General features: G+C 45.7%; 1 protein-coding gene across 1 annotated transcript in view; it reads left to right on the forward strand.

Moving 5' to 3' along the window:
• Positions 1-22039, forward strand: part of ryr2a (ryanodine receptor 2a (cardiac)) — an 812428-nt gene that overhangs the window by 564999 nt on the left and 225390 nt on the right. The window contains exons 76-77 of the mRNA XM_045687844.1: positions 1467-1601; positions 5124-5236. Of these exons, the coding sequence (XP_045543800.1) occupies positions 1467-1601; positions 5124-5236 (248 nt within the window). The remainder of the gene's footprint in view (positions 1-1466; positions 1602-5123; positions 5237-22039) is intronic.

Genomic DNA, 22039 nt, shown 5'->3' on the forward strand with positions numbered 1-22039 from the left:
TACAGCACAGAAACAGCCTTAGTGGTTAATAAAGTGGTAAATGATCTTAGAGCCAACACAGATGCCAAACAGCTCTCTGTCCTTGTACTCTTAATTGCTGCATTCGACACTGTCGACCGTAGTGTCCTTCTGGACAGACTGGAGAGGGTTTGGTTTGACCTCTCCGGTCCAGTTCTAAATTGGTTTAGGACCTATTTAACCGGTCGAGAGTTTTTTTTTGTGTCACCCTTAGTGAACATAATACATATCATGTGGCGTTCCACAAGGTTCTATTTTGGGTCCGGTACTGTTCAGTTTATATATGTTACCCCTTGGCAGCGTTATCAGAAAGCACAGCATTGATTTTTCACTGCTACGCAGACGATACACAACTTTATATTTTTTTGTGTCACCAGAGGATTTTATGTCCACGGATAAATTATTAGACTGTATTAGTGATTTAAATACTTGGATGGCTCACAACTTCCTCCAGTTCGAAGTACTTGTCGTTGAAGCCAAAGCACAGAGAGAGAATATGGCCTCACATTTTAATTTACGGGCAATAAAGATAAAACACCAGGTAAAAAAAAAACTAGGTGTTATTTTAGAATCTGAACTAAATTTCAATTAGGAATGTGACCAAAATAGCTTTTTCCCACCTGAGGAACATTGCCAAGGTGTGACTGTTTCTCTCTCAGGCTGATACAGAGAGACTCATCCATGTATGTATTACTAGCAGGCTTGACTACTGCAATGCTCTCCTGTCTGGTCAACCCAAAAAAGCCATTTGTCAACTGCAAAACATACAGAATGCTGCAGCGTGGGTACTGACCAAGACCAGACGGAGAGAACACATTACACTGGCTGCCTATCAGTTTTAGAATTCATTTAAAGATTATTCTATTGGTTTTTAAATCAATCCACAATTGTGCACTTTAATACATGTCAGACATGTCAGACAGCCTTTTAACTATCTCAAAGCCTAGGACCAAGAGGTAGTCTTTAGTTATTATGCCCCCAGCCTCTGGAATATCCTGCCAGAGAACCTGAGAGGGGCTGAAACTGTGGACATATTAAAAATGTATCTTAAAACACACCTTTTTAACTTTGCCTTTTGTTAGAGTGCTTTGTATTCGTTCAGTTTTTATTGTTATTCTTTAGTTGTTTATCCTCCGTTTTATTTTCATTGTTTTTTTTGTATTTTCTTCCTGTGAAGCACATTGTGTTGCATTCCATGTCTGAAATGTGCTGTATAAATAAAGCTTGATTTGATTTGATTCCTGCTGAAAAGCCAGCTGATATTTTTTGGTATAACAATGACTATAGGAGTTGGAAAGAAAACCTAAACAGGGATCAGGCTAACGAACCCTAACCCTCACAGTGAAATCACATAGCCTTGCTTAGACCTCAGACATGTTTATACCTCCTGTTTCTCCTCAACCCCAATAATGTATTCTCTGTGGGTGTGTGTGTGTGTGTGTGTGTAGCTGGAGGACCCTGCTATCCGCTGGCAGCTTGCTCTGTATAAAGACCTTCCTAACAGGAGTGAGGACACGTCAGACCCAGAGAAGACTGTAGAGAGAGTCCTGGACATCGCTCACGTTCTCTTCTATCTAGACCAGGTGGGTTCTGGGAAACATCAGGGTCATGTTCATTAGGGCATGCAATGGAAAACATTTTAAAAACGTTAAGTAACAGAAAACAAGGCAGCCCGTCCCTATTTCAGCCTGTTTTCTTTGGTTAATAGTCACATCTTAAAACGTTTTGTCATGGAAAAATAAAAGTCCCTCAGTCAGGTTTTTTTTCTCAGTTTGATGCTTACCCGGGTACACATACCCAGGTGCTTACCCAGGTACACATACACATGACCCGGGTCTGAAGTCGTCTCACTATTATGTTAATAAATATCCAAAAGGAAAGTACTTTTGGGGACAACATTGGTATTTTATGACGGTGTGCCCTTTCCTGCAGGGCTGAGGGTCATTTCCATCTCCGCAAAAGGAAGTTTAAATATCCTCATAAAGAAAATGTGGCCGATTTATTTTTTTCTTCAATGCATGATTTGGTTTTACAGTTAAATGGTTTGACCCCTAGCGTGTTATCACAGATTTCTCCATTGATATTTGGTTTAACCTCTATGGGCTAGGTGGGACGCTTGCGTCCCACCTACTCAACAGCCAGTGTAATCCCGTGGCGCGATATTCAAATACCTCAAAAATGCTAAAACTTAAATTTTTCAAACATATGACTATTTTACACCATTTTAAAGACAAGACTCTCGTTAATCTAACCACACTGTCCGATTTCAAAAGGGCTTTACAACGAAAGCAAAACATTAGATTATGTCAGCAGAGTACCCAGCCAGAAATAATCAGACACCCATTTTTCAAGCTAGCATATAATGTCACATAAACCCAAACCACAGCTAAATGCAGCACTAACCTTTGATGATCTTCATCAGATGACAACCCTAGGACATTATGTTATACAATACATGCATGTTTTGTTCAATCAAGTTCATATTTATATAAAAAAACAGCTTTTTACATTAGCATGTGACTAGCATGTGACTAGCATTCCCACCGAACACTGCCGGTGAATTTACAAAATTTCTCACGATAAACGTTCACAAAAAACATAACAATTATTTTAAGAATTATAGATACAGAACTCCTCTATGCACTCGCTATGTCCGATTTTAAAATAGCTTTTCGGTGAAAGCACATTTTGCAATATTCTCAGTATATTCTCAGCTCAGCTCAGTATATTCTCAGCCCGGCATCACAGGGCTAGCTATTTAGACACCCAGCAAGTGTAGCACTCACCAAAGTCAGATTTACTATAAGAAAAATGTTATTACCTTTGCTGTTCTTCGTCAGAATGCACTCCCAGGACTTCTACTTCAATAACAAATGTTGGTTTGGTCCCAAATAATCCATTGTTATATCCAAATAGCGGCGTTTTGTTCGTGCGTTCAAGACACTAGGGTAAATAAGGGTGACGAGCATGGCGCATTTCGTGACAAAAAAATTCTAAATATTCCATTACCGTACTTCGAAGCATGTTAACCTCTATGGGACCGGCGGGACGAATTCGTCCCACCTACGTAACAGCCAGTTGAATCCTGTGGTTCGATTTTCAAAACCTTTGAAATGCTATTACTTCAATTTCTCAAACATATGACTATTTTACAGCTATTTAAAGACAAGACTCTCGTTAATCTAACCACACTGTCCGATTTCAAAAAGGCTTTACAACGAAAGCAAAACATTAGATTATGTCAGCAGAGTACCAAGCCAGAAATAATCGACACCCATTTTTCAAGCTAGCATATAATGTCACAAAAACCCAGAAGACAGCTAAATGCAGCACTAACCTTTGATGATCTTCATCAGATGACAACCCTAGGACATTATGTTATACAATACATGCATGTTTTGTTCAATCAAGTTCATATTTATATCAAAAAACAGCTTTTTACATTAGCATGTGACTTTCAGAACTAGCAAATTCCCCGCAAACCTCCGGGGAATTCGCTAACAATTTACTAAATTACTCACGATAAACGTTCACAAAAAGCATAACAATTATTTTAAGAATTATAGATACAGAACTCCTCTATGCACTCGATATGTCCAATTTTAAAATAGCTTTTTGGTGAAAGCACATTTTGCAATATTCTAAGTACATAGCCCAGGCATCACGGGCTAGCTATTTAGACACCCGGCAAGTTTAGCACTCACCAATATCAGATTTACTATTATAAAAGTTTGATTACCTTTTGTTATCTTCTTCAGAATGCACTCCCAGGACTTCTACTTCAATAACAAATGTTGGTTTGGTCCAAAATAATCCATCGTTATATCCGAATAGCGGCGTTTTGTTCGTGCGTCCCAGACACTATCTGAAATGGTAAATCAGGGTCGCGCGCATGGCGCAATTCGTGACAAAAAAAAATTGAAATATTCCATTACCGTACTTCGAAGCATGTCAACCGTTGTTTAAAATCCATTTTTATGCAATTTTTCTCGTAAAAAAGCGATAATATTCCGACCGGGAATGTCCATTTAGCTAAACAGAGGAAAGTAAACAAAGCTTTCGGTCGACGCGGGCACGAGCCTGAGTCTCACAGTACTGTAACCAGCCACTACCCAAACGCGCAACTTTTTTTCAGCCAGAGCCTGCAAAGCCACGATTCAGCTTTTTACCGCCTTCTGAGACCCTATGGCAGCCGTAGGAAGTGTCACGGGACAGCTAAGATCCTCACTCTTCAATAAACAGAGACAAGAAGAACGACACCTTGTCAGACAGGCCACTTCCTGCATGAAACCTTCTCAGTTTTTTGCCTGCCAAATGAGTTCTGTTATACTCACAGACACCATTCAAACAGTTTTAGAAACTTTAGGGTGTTTTCTATCCATATGTAATAAGTATATGCATATTCTAGTTACTGGGTAGGAGTGGTAACCAGATTAAATCGGGTACGTTTTTTATCCGGCGGTGTAAATACTGCCCCCTAGCCCTAACAGGTTAACCGCTGTTTAAAATCAATTTTTATGCCATTTTTCTCGTAAAAAAGCGATAATATTCCGACCGGGAAATCGTTTTTTAATACAAAGAGAGTGAAAGTAAAAGCATGCTATCCCCTCATGCACGAGTCTCAGTCTGATGGCCCTCTGATAGAGCACTTGCCAAACGCGCTAATGTGTTTCAGCCTGAGGATGGAATTACATCGTTCAGCTTTTTCCCGCCTTCTGAGAGCCCATGGGAGCCGTAGGAAGTGTCACGTCATGCCAGAGATCCCCTGTTTTTGTTAGAGATAATCAAGGAGGGCAAGAAATGGTCAGACTGTAAGGAATCTTCTCAGGTTTTTGCCTGCCATATGAGTTCTGTTATACTCACAGACACCATTCAAACAGTTTTAGAAACTTTAGGGTGTTTTCTATCCAAAGCCAATAATGATATGCATATTCTAGTTACTGGGCAGGAGTAGTAACCAGATTAAATCGGGTATGTTTTTTATCCGGCCGTGCAAATACTGCCCCCTATCCCCAACAGGTTAACTCTGATGAAGTCCTGTTAGAAATGAGTTTGAGTTGTGTGAATTGGTAACATTATGCCTCTCCCTTTTCCTCTTCCTGTAGGTGGAACATCCACAAAGGAGTAAGAAGGCTGTGTGGCACAAGCTGCTCTCTAAACAGAGGAAGAGGGCTGTGGTGGCCTGTTTCAGAATGGCTCCGTTGTATAACTTACCCAGGTAAACATGGCTCCACTTGCCTTACCTAACTAACCCTAACTTACCCAGGTAAACATGGCTCCACGTGCCTTACCTAACTAACCCTAACCCTAACTTACCCAGGTAAACATGGCTCCACTTGCCTTACCTAACTAACCCTAACTTACCCTGGTAAACATGGCTCCACTTGCCTTACCTAACTAACCCTAACTTACCCAGGTAAACATGGCTCCACTTGCCTTACCTAACTAACCATAACTTACCCAGGTAAACATGGCTCCACGTGCCTTACCTAACTAACCCTAACTTACCCATGTAAACATGGCTCCACTTGCCTTACCTAACTAACCCTAACCCTAACTTACCCAGGTAAACATGGCTCCACTTACCTTACCTAACTAACCCTAACCCTAACTTACCCAGGTAAACATGGCTCCACTTGCCTTACCTAACTAACCCTAACCCTAACTTACCCAGGTAAACATGGCTCCACTTGCCTTACCTAACTAACCCTAACCTTAACTTACCCAGGTAAACATGGCTCCACTTGCCTTACATTTAACATTTACATCTAAGTCATTTAGCAGACGCTCTTATCCAGAGCGACTTACAAATTGGTGCATTCACCTTATAATATCCAGTGGAACAACCACTTTATAATAGTGCATCTAAATCTTTTAAGGGGTGGGGGGATTAGAAGGATTACTTTATCCTATCCCAGGTATTCCTTAAAGAGGTGGGGTTTCAGGTGTCTCCGGAAGGTGGTGATTGACTCCGCTGTCCTGGCGTCGTGAGGGAGCTTGTTCCACCATTGGGGTGCCAGAGCAGCAAACAGTTTTGACTGGGCTGAGCGGGAACTGTGCTTCCTCAGAGGTAGGGAGGCGAGCAGGCCAGAGGTGGATGAACGCAGTGCCCTTGTTTGGTGTAGGGCCTGATCAGAGCCTGAAGGTACGGAGGTGCCGTTCCCCTCACAGCTCCGTAGGCAAGCACCATGGTCTTGTAGCGGATGCGAGCTTCAACTGGAAGCCAGTGGAGAGAGCGGAGGAGCGGGGTGACGTGAGAGAACTTGGGAAGGTTGAACACCAGACGGGCTGCGGCGTTCTGGATGAGTTGTAGGGGTTTAATGGCACAGGCAGGGAGCCCAGCCAACAGCGAGTTGCAGTAATCCAGACGGGAGATGACAAGTGCCTGGATTAGGACCTGCGCCGCTTCCTGTGTGAAGCAGGGTCGTACTCTGCGAATGTTGTAGAGCATGAACCTACAGGATCGGGTCACCGCCTTGATGTTAGTGGAGAATGACAGGGTGTTGTCCAGGGTCACGCCGAGGCTCTTAGCACTCTGGGAGGAGGACACAAGGGAGTTGTCAACCGTGATGGCGAGATCATGGAACGGGCAGTCCTTCCCCGGGAGGAAGAGCAGCTCCGTCTTGCCGAGGTTCAGCTTGAGGTGGTGATCCGTCATCCACACTGATATGTCTGCCAGACATGCAGAGATGCGATTCTCCACCTGGTTGTCAGAAGGGGGAAAGGAGAAGATTAATTGTGTGTCGTCTGCATAGCAATGATAGGAGAGACCATGTGAGGATATGACAGAGCCAAGTGACTTGGTGTATAGCGAGAATAGGAGAGGGCCTAGAACAGAGCCCTGGGGGACACCAGTGGTGAGAGCACGTGGTGCGGAGACAGATTCTCGCCACGCCACCTGGTAGGAGCGACCTGTCAGGTAGGACGCAATCCAAGCGTGGGCCGCGCCGGAGATGCCCAGCTCGGAGAGGGTGGAGAGGAGGATCTGATGGTTCACAGTATCAAAGGCAGCAGATAGGTCTAGAAGGATGAGAGCAGAGGAGAGAGAGTTAGCTTTAGCAGTGCGGAGAGCCTCCGTGACATAGAGAAGAGCAGTCTCAGTTGAATGCCCAGTCTTGAAACCTGACTGATTAGGATCAAGAAGGTCATTCTGAGAGAGATAGCAAGAGAGCTGGCCAAGGACGGCACGTTCAAGAGTTTTGGAGAGAAAAGAAAGAAGGGATACTGGTCTGTAGTTGTTGACATCGGAGGGATCGAGTGTAGGTTTTTTCAGAAGGGGTGAAACTCTCGCTCTCTTGAAGACGGAAGGGACGTAGCCAGCGGTCAAGGATGAGTTGATGAACGAGGTGAGGTAGGGGATAAGGTCTCCGGAAATGGTCTGGAGAAGAGAGGAGGGGATAGGGTCAAGTGGGCAGGTTGTTGGGCGGCCGGCCGTCACAAGACGCGAGATTTCATCTGGAGAGAGAGGGGAGAAAGAGGTCAAAGCACAGGGTAGGGCAGTGTGAGCAGGACCAGCGGTGTCGTTTGACTTAGCAAACGAGGATCGGATGTCGTCAACCTTCTTTTCAAAATGGTTGACGAAGTCATCCGCAGAGAGGGAGGAGGGGGGGGAGGGGGAGGAGGATTCAGGAGGGAGGAGAAGGTAGCAAAGAGCTTCCTAGGGTTAGAGGCAGATGCTTGGAATTTAGAGAGGGAGGAGAGGAGGGTTGAGGAGGCAGAATCAGGAGATAGGTTGGAGAAGGTTTGAGCAGAGGGAAGAGATGATAGGATGGAAGAGGAGAGAGTAGCGGGAGAGAGAGAGCGAAGGTTGGGACGGCGCAATACCATCCGAGTAGGGGCAGAGTGAGAAGTGTTGGATGAGAGCGAGAGGGAAAAGGATACAAGGTAGTGGTCGGAGACTTGGAGGGGAGTTGCAATGAGATTAGTGGAAGAACAGCATCTAGTAAAGATGAGGTCAAGCGTATTGCCTGCCTTGTGAGTAGGGGGGGAAGGTGAGAGGGTGAGGTCAAAAGAGGAGAGGAGTGGAAAGAAGGAGGCAGAGAGGAATGAGTCAAAGGTAGACGTGGGGAGGTTAAAGTCACCCAGAACTGTGAGAGGTGAGTCATCGTCAGGAAAGGAAATTATCAAGGCGTCAAGCTCATTGATGAACTCTCCAAGGGAACCTGGAGGGCGATAAATGATAAGGATGTTAAGCTTGAAAGGGCTGGTAACTGTGACAGCATGGAATTCAAATGAGGAGATAGACAGATGGGTCAGGGGAGAAAGAGAGAATGTCCACTTGGGAGAGATGAGGATTCCAGTGCCACCACCCCGCTGGCTCGATGCTCTAGGGGTATGCGAGAACACGTGGGCAGACGAGGAGAGAGCAGTACGAGTAGCAGTGTTATCTGTGGTAATCCATGTTTCCGTCAGCGCCAGGAAGTCTAGGGACTGGAGGGTAGCATAGGCTGAGATGAACTCAGCCTTGTTGGCCGCAGACCGGCAGTTCCAGAGGCTGCCGGAGACCTGGAACTCCACGTGGGTCGTGCGCGCTGGGACCACCAGGTTAGAGTGGCAGCGGCCACGCGGTGTGGAGCGTTTGTATGGCCTGTGCAGAGGGGAGAGAACAGGGATAGACAGACACATAGTTGACAAGCTACAGAAGAGGCTACGCTAATGCAAAGGAGATTGGAATGACAAGTGGACTACACGTCTCGAATGTTCAGAAAGTTAAGGTTACGTTGCAAAAATCTTATTGACTAAAATGACGAAAATGATACAGTACTGCTAACTGGTGGAGTAGGCTAGCTAGGAGTAGGCTAGCTAGCAGTGGCTGCGTTGTTGACTTTGAACGTGTAGCTGGCTAGGTAACCTCGATAGTTTCAGTACTACACCTAACTTACCCAGGTAAACATGGCTCCACGTACCTTATCTAACTAACCCTAACTTACCCAGGTAAACATGGCTCCACGTGCCTTACCTAACTAACCCTAACCCTAACTTACCCAGGTAAACATGACTCCACGTGCCTTACCTAACTAACCCTAACCCTAACTTACCCAGGCAAACATGGCTCCACTTGCCTTACCTAACTAACCCTAACCCTAACTTACCCAGGTAAACATGGCTCCATGTGCCTTACCTAACTAACCCTAACTTACCTAGGTAAACATGGCTCCACTTGCCTTACCTAACTAACCCTAACCCTAACTTACCCAGGTCAACATGGCTCCACTTGCCTTACCTAACTAACCCTAACTTACCCAGGTAAACATGGCACCACTTGCCTTACCTAACTAACCCTAACTTACCCAGGTAAACATGGCTCCACTTGCCTTACCTAACTAACCCTAACTTACGCAGGTAAACATGGCACCACTTGCCTCACCTAACTAACCCTAACTTACCCAGGTAAACATGGCTCCACTTGCCTTACCTAACTAACCCTAACCCTAACTTACCCAGGTAAACATGGCTTCACTTGCAAAACCTAACTAACCCTAACTTACCCAGATAAACATGGCTCCACTTGTCATACCTAACTAACCCTAACTTACCCAGGTAAACATGGCTCCACGTACCTTACCTAATTAACCCTAACTTACCCAGGTAAACATGGCTCCATTTGCCTTACCTATCTAACCCCAAATTACCCAGGTGAACATGGCTCCACTTGCCTTATCTAACTAACCCTAACTTACACAGGTAAACATGGCTCCATGTGCCTTACCTAACTAACCCTAACCCTAACTTACCCAGGTCAACATGGCTCCACTTGCCTTACCTAACTAACCCTAACTTACCCAGGTAAACATGGCTCCACTTGCCTTACCTAACTAAGCTAACTTACCCAGGTAAACATGGCTCCACTTGCCTTACCTAACCCTAACCCTAACTTACCCAGGTAAACATGGCTCCACTTGCCTTACCTAACCCTAACCCTAACTTACCCTGGTAAACATGGCTCCACGTGCCTTACCTAACTAACCCTAATCCTAACTTACCCAGGTAAACATGGCTCCACTTGCCTTACCTAACTAACTCTAACTTACCTAGGTAAACATGGCTCCATGTGCCTTACCTAACTAACCCTAACTTACCCAGGTAAACATGGCTCCACGTGCCTTACCTAACTAACCCTAACCCTAACTTACCCAGGTAAACATGGCTCCACGTGCCTTACCTAACTAACCCTAATTTACTCAGGTAAACATGGCTCCACTTGCCTTACCTAACTAACCCTAACTTACCCAGGTAAACATGGCACCACTTGCCTTACCTAACTAACCCTAACTTACCCAGGTAAACATGGCTCCACTTGCCTTACCTAACTAACCCTAACTTACCCAGGTAAACATGGCACCACTTGCCTCACCTAACTAACCCTAACTTACCCAGGTAAACATGGCTCCACTTGCCTTACCTAACTAACCCTAACCCTAACTTACCCAGGTAAACATGGCTTCACTTGCAAAACCTAACTAACCCTAACTTACCCAGATAAACATGGCTCCACTTGCCTTACCTAACTAACCCTAACTTACCCAGGTAAACATGGCTCCACGTACCTTACCTAATTAACCCTAACTTACCCAGGTAAACATGGCTCCATTTGCCTTACCTATCTAACCCCAACTTACCCAGGTGAACATGGCTCCACTTGCCTTATCTAACTAACCCTAACTTACACAGGTAAACATGGCTCCATGTGCCTTACCTAACTAACCCTAACTTACCTAGGTAAACATGGCTCCACTTGCCTTACCTAACTAACCCTAACCCTAACTTACCCAGGTAAACATGGCTCCACTTGCCTTACCTAACTAACCCTAACTTACCCAGGTAAACATGGCTCCACTTGCCTTACCTAACCCTAACCCTAACTTACCCAGGTAAACATGGCTCCACTTGCCTTACCTAACCCTAACCCTAACTTACCCTGGTAAACATGGCTCCACGTGCCTTACCTAACTAACCCTAACTTCCCAAGGTAAACATGGCTCCACTTGCCTTACATTACTAACCCTAACCCTAACTTACCCAGGTAAACATGGCTCCACGTGCCTTACCTAACTAACTCTAACTTACCTAGGTAAACATGGCTCCATGTGCCTTACCTAACTAACCCTAACTTACCCAGGTAAACATGGCTCCACGTGCCTTACCTAACTAACCCTAACCCTAACTTACCCAGGTAAACATGGCTCCACTTGCCTTACCTAACTAACCCTAACTTACCCAGGTAAACATGGCTCCACGTGCCTTACCTAACTAACCCTAACTTACCCAGGTAAACATGGCACCACTTGCCTTACCTAACTAACCCTAACTTACCCAGGTAAACATGGCTCCACTTGCCTTACCTAACTAACCCTAACTTACCCAGGTAAACATGGCACCACTTGCCTCACCTAACTAACCCTAACTTACCCAGGTAAACATGGCTCCACTTGCCTTACCTAACTAACCCTAACCCTAACTTACACAGGTAAACATGGCTTCACTTGCCTAACCTAACTAACCCTAACTTACCCAGATAAACATGGCTCCACTTGCCTTACCTAACTAAACCTAACTTACCCAGGTAAACATGGCTCCACGTACCTTACCTAATTAACTCTAACTTACCCAGGTAAACATGGCTCCATTTGCCTTACCTATCTAACCCCAACTTACCCAGGTGAACATGGCTCCACTTGCCTTATCTAACTAACCCTAACTTACACAGGTAAACATGGCTCCATGTGCCTTACCTAACTAACCCTAACTTACCTAGGTAAACATGGCTCCACTTGCCTTACCTAACTAACCCTAACCCTAACTTACCCAGGTAAACATGGCTCCACTTGCCTTACCTAACTAACCCTAACTTACCCAGGTAAACATGGCTCCACTTGCCTTACCTAACCAACCCTAACTTACCCAGGTAAACATGGCTCCACTTGCCTTACCTAACTAACCCTAACTTACCCAGGTAAACATGGCTCCACTTGCCTTACCTAACCCTTACCCTAACTTACCCAGGTAAACATGGCTCCACTTGCCTTACCTAACCCTAACCCTAACTTACACTGGTAAACATGGCTCCACGTGCCTTACCTAACTAACCCTAACTTCCCAAGGTAAACATGGCTCCACTTGCCTTACCTAACTAACCCTAACCCTAACTTACCCAGGTAAACATGGCTCCACGTGCCTTACCTAACTAACTCTAACTTACCTAGGTAAACATGGCTCCATGTGCCTTACCTAACTAACCCTAACTTACCCAGGTAAACATGGCTCCACGTGCCTTACCTAACTAACCCTAACCCTAACTTACCCAGGTAAACATGGCTCCACGTGCCTTACCTAACTAACCCTAACTTACCCAGGTAAACATGGCTCCACGTGCCTTACCTAACTAACCCTAACCCTAACTTACCCAGGTAAACATGGCTCCACGTGCCTTACCTAACTAACCCTAACTTACCCAGGTAAACATTGCTCCACTTGCATTACCTAACTAACCCTAACCCTACCTTACCCAGGTAAACATGGCTCCACGTGCCTTACCTAACTAACCCTACCTTACCCAGGTAAACATGGCTCCACGTGCCTTACCTAACTAACCCTAACTTACCCAGGTAAACATGGCTCCACGTGCCTTACCTAACTAACCCTAACCCTAACTTACCCAGGTAAACATGGCTCCACGTGCCTTACCTAACTAACCCTAATCCTAACTTACCCAGGTAAACATGGCTCCACTTGCCTTACCTAACTAACTCTAACTTACCTAGGTAAACATGGCTCCATGTGCCTTACCTAACTAACCCTAACTTACCCAGGTAAACATGGCTCCACGTGCCTTACCTAACTAACCCTAACCCTAACTTACCCAGGTAAACATGGCTCCACTTGCCTTACCTAACCCTAACCCACCCTGGTAAACATGGCTCCACGTGCCTTACCTAACTAACCCTAACTTCCCAAGGTAAACATGGCTCCACTTGCCTTACCTAACTAACCCTAACCCTAACTTACCCAGGTAAACATGGCTCCACGTGCCTTACCTAACTAACTCTAACTTACCTAGGTAAACATGGCTCCATGTGCCTTACCTAACTAACCCTAACTTACCCAGGTAAACATGGCTCCATGTGCCTTACCTAACTAACCCTAACCCTATCTCACCCAGGTAAACATGGCTCCACGTGCCTTACCTAACTAACCCTAACTTACCCAGGTAAACATGGCTCCACGTGCCTTACCTAACTAACCCTAACCCGAACTTACCCAGGTAAACATGGCTCCACTTGCCTTACCTAACTAACCCTAACCCTAACTTACCCAGGTAAACATGGCTCCACTTGCCTTACCTAACTAACCCTAACTTACCCAGGTAAACATGGCTCCACTAGCCTTACCTAAGTAACCCTAACTTACCTAGGTAAACATGGGTCCACTTGCCTTACCTAACTAACCCTAACTTACCCAGGTAAACATAGCTCCACTTGTCTTACCTAACTAACCCTAACCCTAACTTACCCAGGTAAACATGGCTCCACTTGCCTTACCTAACTAACCCTAACTTACCCAGGTAAACATGGCTCCACTAGCCTTACCTAAGTAACCCTAATTTACCTAGGTAAACATGGGTCCACTTGCCTTACCTAACTAACCCTAACTTACCCAGGTAAACATAGCTCCACTTGTCTTACCTAACTAACCCTAACCCTAACTTACCCAGGTAAACATGCCTCCACTTGACTTACCTAACTAACCCTAACTTACCCAGGTAAACATGGCTCCACTTGCCTTACCTAACTAACCCTAACTTACCCAGGTAAACATGGCACCACTTGCCTCACCTAACTAACCCTAACTTACCCAGGTAAACATGGCTCCACTTGCCTTACCTAACTAACCCTAACCCTAACTTACCCAGGTAAACATGGCTCCACTTGCCTTACCTAACTAACCCTAACTTACCCAGGTAAACATGGCTCCACTTGCCTTACCTAACTAACCCTAACTTACCCAGGTAAACATGGCTCCACTCCACTTGCCTTACCTAACCCTAACCCTAACTTACCCAGGTAAACATGGCTCCACTTGCCTTACATAACCCTAACCCTAACTTACCCTGGTAAACATGGCTCCACGTGCCTTACCTAACTAACCCTAACTTCCCAAGGTAAACATGGCTCCACTTGCCTTACCTAACTAACCCTAACCCTAACTTACCCAGGTAAACATGGCTCCACGTGCCTTACCTAACTAACTCTAACTTACCTAGGTAAACATGGCTCCATGTGCCTTACCTAACTAACCCTAACTTACCCAGGTAAACATGGCTCCACGTGCCTTACCTAACTAACCCTAACCCTAACTTACCCAGGTAAACATGGCTCCACGTGCCTTACCTAACTAACCCTAACTTACCCAGGTAAACATGGCTCCACGTGCCTTACCTAACTAACCCTAACCCTAACTTACCCAGGTAAACATGGCTCCACGTGCCTTACCTAACTAACCCTAACTTACCCAGGTAAACATGGCTCCACTTGCCTTACCTAACTAACCCTAACCCTACCTTACCCAGGTAAACATGGCTCCACGTGCCTTACCTAACTAACCCTACCTTACCCAGGTAAACATGGCTCCACGTGCCTTACCTAACTAACCCTAACTTACCCAGGTAAACATGGCTCCACGTGCCTTACCTAACTAACCCTAACCCTAACTTACCCAGGTAAACATGGCTCCACGTGCCTTACCTAACTAACCCTAATCCTAACTTACCCAGGTAAACATGGCTCCACTTGCCTTACCTAACTAACTCTAACTTACCTAGGTAAACATGGCTCCATTTGCCTTACCTAACTAACCCTAACTTACCCAGGTAAACATGGCTCCACGAGCCTTACCTAACTAACCCTAACCCTAACTTACCCAGGTAAACATGGCTCCACTTGCCCTACCTAACCCTAACCCACCCTGGTAAACATGGCTCCACGTGCCTTACCTAACTAACCCTAACTTCCCAAGGTAAACATGGCTCCACTTGCCTTAACTAACTAACCCTAACTTACCCAGGTAAACATAGCTCCACTTGTCTTACCTAACTAACCCTAACCCTAACTTACCCAGGTAAACATGCCTCCACTTGACTTACCTAACTAACCCTAACTTACCCAGGTAAACATGGCTCCACTTGCCTTACCTAACTAACCCTAACTTACCCAGGTAAACATGGCACCACTTGCCTCACCTAACTAACCCTAACTTACCCAGGTAAACATGGCTCCACTTGCCTTACCTAACTAACCCTAACCCTAACTTACCCAGGTAAACATGGCTCCACTTGCCTTACCTAACTAACGCTAACTTACCCAGGTAAACATGGCTCCACTTGCCTTACCTAACTAACCCTAACTTACCCAGGTAAACATGGCTCCACTTGCCTTACCTAACCCTAACCCTAACTTACCCAGGTAAACATGGCTCCACTTGCCTTACCTAACCCTAACCCTAACTTACCCTGGTAAACATGGCTCCACGTGCCTTACCTAACTAACCCTAACATCCCAAGGTAAACATGGCTCCACTTGCCTTACCTAACTAACCCTAACCCTAACTTACCCAGGTAAACATGGCTCCACGTGCCTTACCTAACTAACTCTAACTTACCTAGGTAAACATGGCTCCATGTGCCTTACCTAACTAACTCTAACTTACCCAGGTAAACATGGCTCCACGTGCCTTACCTAACTAACCCTAACCCTAACTTACCCAGGTAAACATGGCTCCACGTGCCTTACCTAACTAACCCTAACTTACCCAGGTAAACATGGCTCCACTTGCCTTACCTAACTAACCCTAACCCTAACTTACCCAGGTAAACAAGGCTCCACGTGCCTTACCTAACTAACCCTAACTTACCCAGGTAAACATGGCTCCACTTGCCTTACCTAACTAACCCTAACCCTACCTTACCCAGGTAAACATGGCTCCACGTGCCTTACCTAACTAACCCTACCTTACCCAGGTAAACATGGCTCCACGTGCCTTACCTAGCTAACCCTAACTTACCCAGGTAAACATGGCTCCACGTGCCTTACCTAACTAACCCTAACCCTAACTTACCCAGGTAAACATGGCTCCACGTGCCTTACCTAACTAACCCTAATCCTAACTTACCCAGGTAAACATGGCTCCACTTGCCTTACCTAACTAACTCTAACTTACCTAGGTCAACATGGCTCCATGTGCCTTACCTAACTAACCCTAACTTACCCAGGTAAACATGGCTCCACGTGCCTTACCTAACTAACCCTAACCCTAACTTACCCAGGTAAACATGGCTCCACTTGCCTTACCTAACCCTAACCCACCCTGTTAAACATTGCTCCACATGCCTTACCTAACTAACCCTAACTTCCCAAGGTAAACATGGCTCCACTTGCCTTACCTAACTAACCCTAACCCTAACTTACCCAGGTAAACATGGCTCCACGTGCCTTACCTAACTAACTCTAACTTACCTAGGTAAACATGGCTCCATGTGCCTTACCTAACTAACCCTAACTTACCCAGGTAAACATGGCTCCATGTGCCTTACCTAACTAACCCTAACCCTAACTTACCCAGGTAAACATGGCTCCACGTGCCTTACCTAACTAACCCTAACTTACCCAGGTAAACATGGCTCCACGTGCCTTACCTAACTAACCCTAACCCTAACTTACCCAGGTAAACATGGCTCCACGTGCCTTACCTAACTAACCCTAACTTACCCAGGTAAACATGGCTCCACTTGCCTTACCTAACTAACCCTAACCCTAACTTACCCAGGTAAACATGGCTCCACTTTCCTTACCTAACTAACCCTACCTTACCCAGGTAAACATGGCTCCACGTGCCTTACCTAACTAACCCTAACTTACCCAGGTAAACATGGCTCCACGTGCCTTACCTAACTAACCCTAACCCTAACTTACCCAGGTAAACATGGCTCCACGTGCCTTACCTAACTAACCCTAATTTACCCAGGTAAACATGGCTCCACTTGCCTTACCTAAGTAACCCTAACTTACCCAGGTAAACATGGGTCCACTTGCCTTACCTAACTAACCCTAACTTACCCAGGTAAACATAGCTCCACTTGTCTTACCTAACTAACCCTAACCCTAACTTACCCAGGTAAACATGCCTCCACTTGACTTACCTAACTAACCCTAACTTACCCAGGTAAACATGGCTCCACTTGCCTTACCTAACTAACCCTAACTTACCCAGGTAAACATGGCTCCACTTGCCTTACCTAACTAACCCTAACCCTAACTTACCCAGGTAAACATGGCTCCACGTGCCTTACCTAACTAACCCTACCGTACCCAGGTAAACATGGCTCCACGTGCCTTACCTAACTAACCCTAACTTACCCAGGTAAACATGGCTCCACGTGCCTTACCTAACTAACCCTAACCCTAACTTACCCAGGTAAACATGGCTCCACGTGCCTTACCTAACTAACCCTAACTTACCCAGGTAAACATGGCTCCACTTGCCTTACCTAACTAACCCTAACTTACCCAGGTAAACATGGCACCACTTGCCTTACCTAACTAACCCTAACTTACCCAGGTAAACATGGCTCCACTTGCCTTACCTAACTAACCCTAACCCTAGCTTACCCAGGTAAACATGGCTCCACTTGCCTTACCTAACTAACCCTAACTTACCCAGGTAAACATGGCTCCACTCACCTTGCCTAACTAACCCTAACCCTAACTTACCCAGGTAAACATGGCTCCACTTGCCTTACCTAAGTAACCCTAACTTACCCAGGTAAACATGGCTCCACTTGCCTTACCTAACTAACCCTAACTTACCCAGGTAAACATGGCTCCACTTGCCTTACCTAACTAACCCTAACCCTAACTTACCCAGGTAAACATGGCTCCACGTGACTTACCTAACTAACCCTAACTTACCCAGGTAAACATGGCTACACTTGCCTTACCTAACTAACCCTAACTTACCCAGGTAAACATGGCACCACTTGCCTCACCTAACTAACCCTAACTTACCCAGGTAAACATGGCTCCACCTGCCTTACCTAACTAACCCTAACCCTAACTTACCCAGGTAAACATGGCTCCACGTGCCTTACCTAACTAACCCTACCTTACCCAGGTAAACATGGCTCCACGTGCCTTACCTAACTAACCCTAACTTACCCAGGTAAACATGGCTCCACTTGCCTTACCTAACTAACCCTAACTTACCCAGGTAAACATGGCACCACTTGCCTCACCTAACTAACCCTAACTTACCCAGGTAAACATGGCTCCACTTGCCTTACCTAACTAACCCTAACCCTAACTTACCCAGTTAAACATGGCTCCACTTGCCTTACCTAACTAACCCTAACTTACCCAGGTAAACATGGCTCCACTTGCCTTACCTAACTAACCCTAACTTACCCAGGTAAACATGGCTCCACTTGCCTTACCTAACTAACCCTAACCCTAACTTACCCAGGTAAACATGGCTCCACGTGCCTTACCTAACTAACCCTAACTTACCCAGGTAAACATGGCTCCACGTGCCTTACCTAACTAACCCTAACCCTAACTTACCCAGGTAAACATGGCTCCACGTGCCTTACCTAACTAACCCTACCGTACCCAGGTAAACATGGCTCCACGTGCCTTACCTAACTAACCCTAACTTACCCAGGTAAACATGGCTCCACGTGCCTTACCTAACTAACCCTAACCCTAACTTACCCAGGTAAACATGGCTCCACGTGCCTTACCTAACTAACCCTAACTTACCCAGGTAAACATGGCTCCACTTGCCTTACCTAACTAACCCTAACTTACCCAGGTAAACATGGCACCACTTGCCTTACCTAACTAACCCTAACTTACCCAGGTAAACATGGCTCCACTTGCCTTACCTAACTAACCCTAACCCTAACTTACCCAGGTAAACATGGCTCCACTTGCCTTACCTAACTAACCCTAACTTACCCAGGTAAACATGGCTCCACTCACCTTGCCTAACTAACCCTAACCCTAACTTACCCAGGTAAACATGGCTCCACTTGCCTTACCTAAGTAACCCTAACTTACCCAGGTAAACATGGCTCCACTTGCCTTACCTAACTAACCCTAACTTACCCAGGTAAACATAGCTCCACTTGCCTTACCTAACTAACCCTAACCCTAACTTACCCAGGTAAACATGGCTCCACTTGACTTACCTAACTAACCCTAACTTACCCAGGTAAACATGGCTATACTTGCCTTACCTAACTAACCCTAACTTACCCAGGTAAACATGGCACCACTTGCCTCACCTAACTAACCCTAACTTACCCAGGTAAACATGGCTCCACCTGCCTTACCTAACTAACCCTAACCCTAACTTACCCAGGTAAACATGGCTCCACGTGCCTTACCTAACTAACCCTACCTTACCCAGGTAAACATGGCTCCACGTGCCTTACCTAACTAACCCTAACTTACCCAGGTAAACATGGCTCCACGTGCCTTACCTAACTAACACTAACCCTAACTTACCCAGGTAAACATGGCTCCACTTGCCTTACCTAACTAACCCTAACTTACCCAGGTAAACATGGCTCCACTTGCCTTACCTAACTAACCCTAACCCTAACTTACCCAGGTAAACATGGCTCCACGTGCCTTACCTAACTAACCCTAACTTACCCAGGTAAACATGGCTCCACGTGCCTTACCTAACTAACCCTAACCCTAACTTACCCAGGTAAACATGGCTCCACGTGCCTTACCTAACTAACCCTAACTTACCCAGGTAAACATGGCTCCACTTGCCTTACCTAACTAACCCTAACTTACCCAGGTAAACATGGCTCCACTTGCCTTACCTAACTAACCCTAACTTACCCAGTTAAACATGGCTCCACTTGCCTTACCTAACTAACCCTAACCCTAACTTACCCAGGTAAACATGGCTCCACTTGCCTTACCTAACTAACCCTAACCCTAACTTACCCAGTTAAACATGGCTCCACTTGCCTTACCTAACTAACCCTAACTTACCCAGGTAAACATGGCTCCACTTGCCTTACCTAACGAACCCTAACCCTAACTTACCCAGTTAAACATGGCTCCACTTGCCTTACCTAACTAACCCTAACTTACCCAGGTAAACATGGCTCCACTTGCCTTACCTAACTAACCCTAACTTACCCAGGTAAACATGGCTCCACTTGCCTTACCTAACTAACCCTAACCCTAACTTACCCAGTTAAACATGGCTCCACTTGCCTTACCTAACTAACCCTAACTTACCCAGGTAAACATGGCTCCACTTGCCTTACCTAACTAACCCTAACTTACCCAGGTAAACATGGCTCCACTTGCCTTACCTAACTAACCCTAACCCTAACTTACCCAGGTAAACATGGCTCCACGTGCCTTACCTAACTAACCCTAACTTACCCAGGTAAACATGGCTCCACTTGCCTTACCTAACTAACCCTAACTTACCCAGGTAAACATGGCACCACTTGCCTTCCCTAACTAACCCTAACTTACCCAGGTAAACATGGCTCCACTTGCCTTACCTAACTAACCCTAACCCTAACTTACCCAGGTAAACATGGCTCCACGTGCCTTACCTAACTAACCCTAACTTACCCAGGTAAACATGGCTCCACTTGCCTTACCTAACTAACCCTAACCCTAACTTACCCAGGTAAACATGGCTCCACTTGCCTTACCTAAGTAACCCTAACTTACCCAGGTAAACATGGCTCCACTTGCCTTACCTAACTAACCCTAACTTACCCAGGTAAACATGGCTCCACTTGCCTTACCTAACTAACCCTAACCCTAACTTACCCAGGTAAACATGGCTCCACTTGCCTTACCTAACTAACCCTAACTTACCCAGGTAAACATGGCTCCACTTGCCTTACCTAACTAACCCTAACTTACCCAGGTAAACATGGCTCCACGTGCCTTACCTAACTAACCCTAACTTACCCAGGTAAACATGGCTCCACTTGCCTTACCTAACTAACCCTAACCCAACTTACCCAGGTAAACATGGCTCCACTTGCCTTACCTAACTAACCCTAACTTACCCAGGTAAACATGGCTCCACTTGCCTTACCTAACTAACCCTAACCCTAACTTACCCAGGTAAACATGGCTCCACGTGCCTTACCTAACTAACCCTAACTTACCCAGGTAAACATGGCTCCACTTGCCTTACCTAACTAACCCTAACTTACCCAGGTAAACATGGCTCCACTTGCCTTACCTAACTAACCCTAACTTACCCAGGTAAACATGGCTCCACTTGCCTTACCTAACTAACCCTAACTTACCCAGGTAAACATGGCTCCACTTGCCTTACCTAACTAACCCTAACTTACCCAGGTAAACATGGCTCCACTTGCCTTGCCTAACTAACCCTAACCCTAACTTACCCAGGTAAACATGGCTCCACTTGCCTTACCTAACTAACCCTAACCACTACCCAGGTAAACATGGCTCCACGTGCCTTACCTAACTAACCCTAACTTACCCAGGTAAACATGGCTCCACTTGCCTTACCTAACTAACCCTAACCCTAACTTACCCAGGTAAACATGGCTCCACTTGCCTTACCTAACTAACCCTAACTTACCCAGGTAAACATGGCTCCACTTGCCTTACCTAACTAACCCTAACTTACCCAGGTAAACATGGCTCCACTTGCCTTACCTAACTAACCCTAACCCTAACTACCCAGGTAAACATGGCTCCACGCTGCCTTACCTAACTACACCTACTAACCCTAACTTACCCAGGTAAACATGGCTCCACTTGCCTTACCTAACTAACCCTAACTTACCCAGGTAAACATGGCTCCACGTGCCTTACCTAACTAACCCTAACCCTAACTTACCCAGGTAAACATGGCTCCACGTGCCTTACCTAACTAACCCTAACCTTACCCAGGTAAACATGGCTCCACTTGCCTTACCTAACTAACCCTAACTTACCCAGGT

Source organism: Salmo salar, chromosome ssa01 (genome assembly GCF_905237065.1).
Source record: "Salmo salar chromosome ssa01, Ssal_v3.1, whole genome shotgun sequence".
Taxonomy (NCBI): domain Eukaryota; kingdom Metazoa; phylum Chordata; class Actinopteri; order Salmoniformes; family Salmonidae; genus Salmo; species Salmo salar.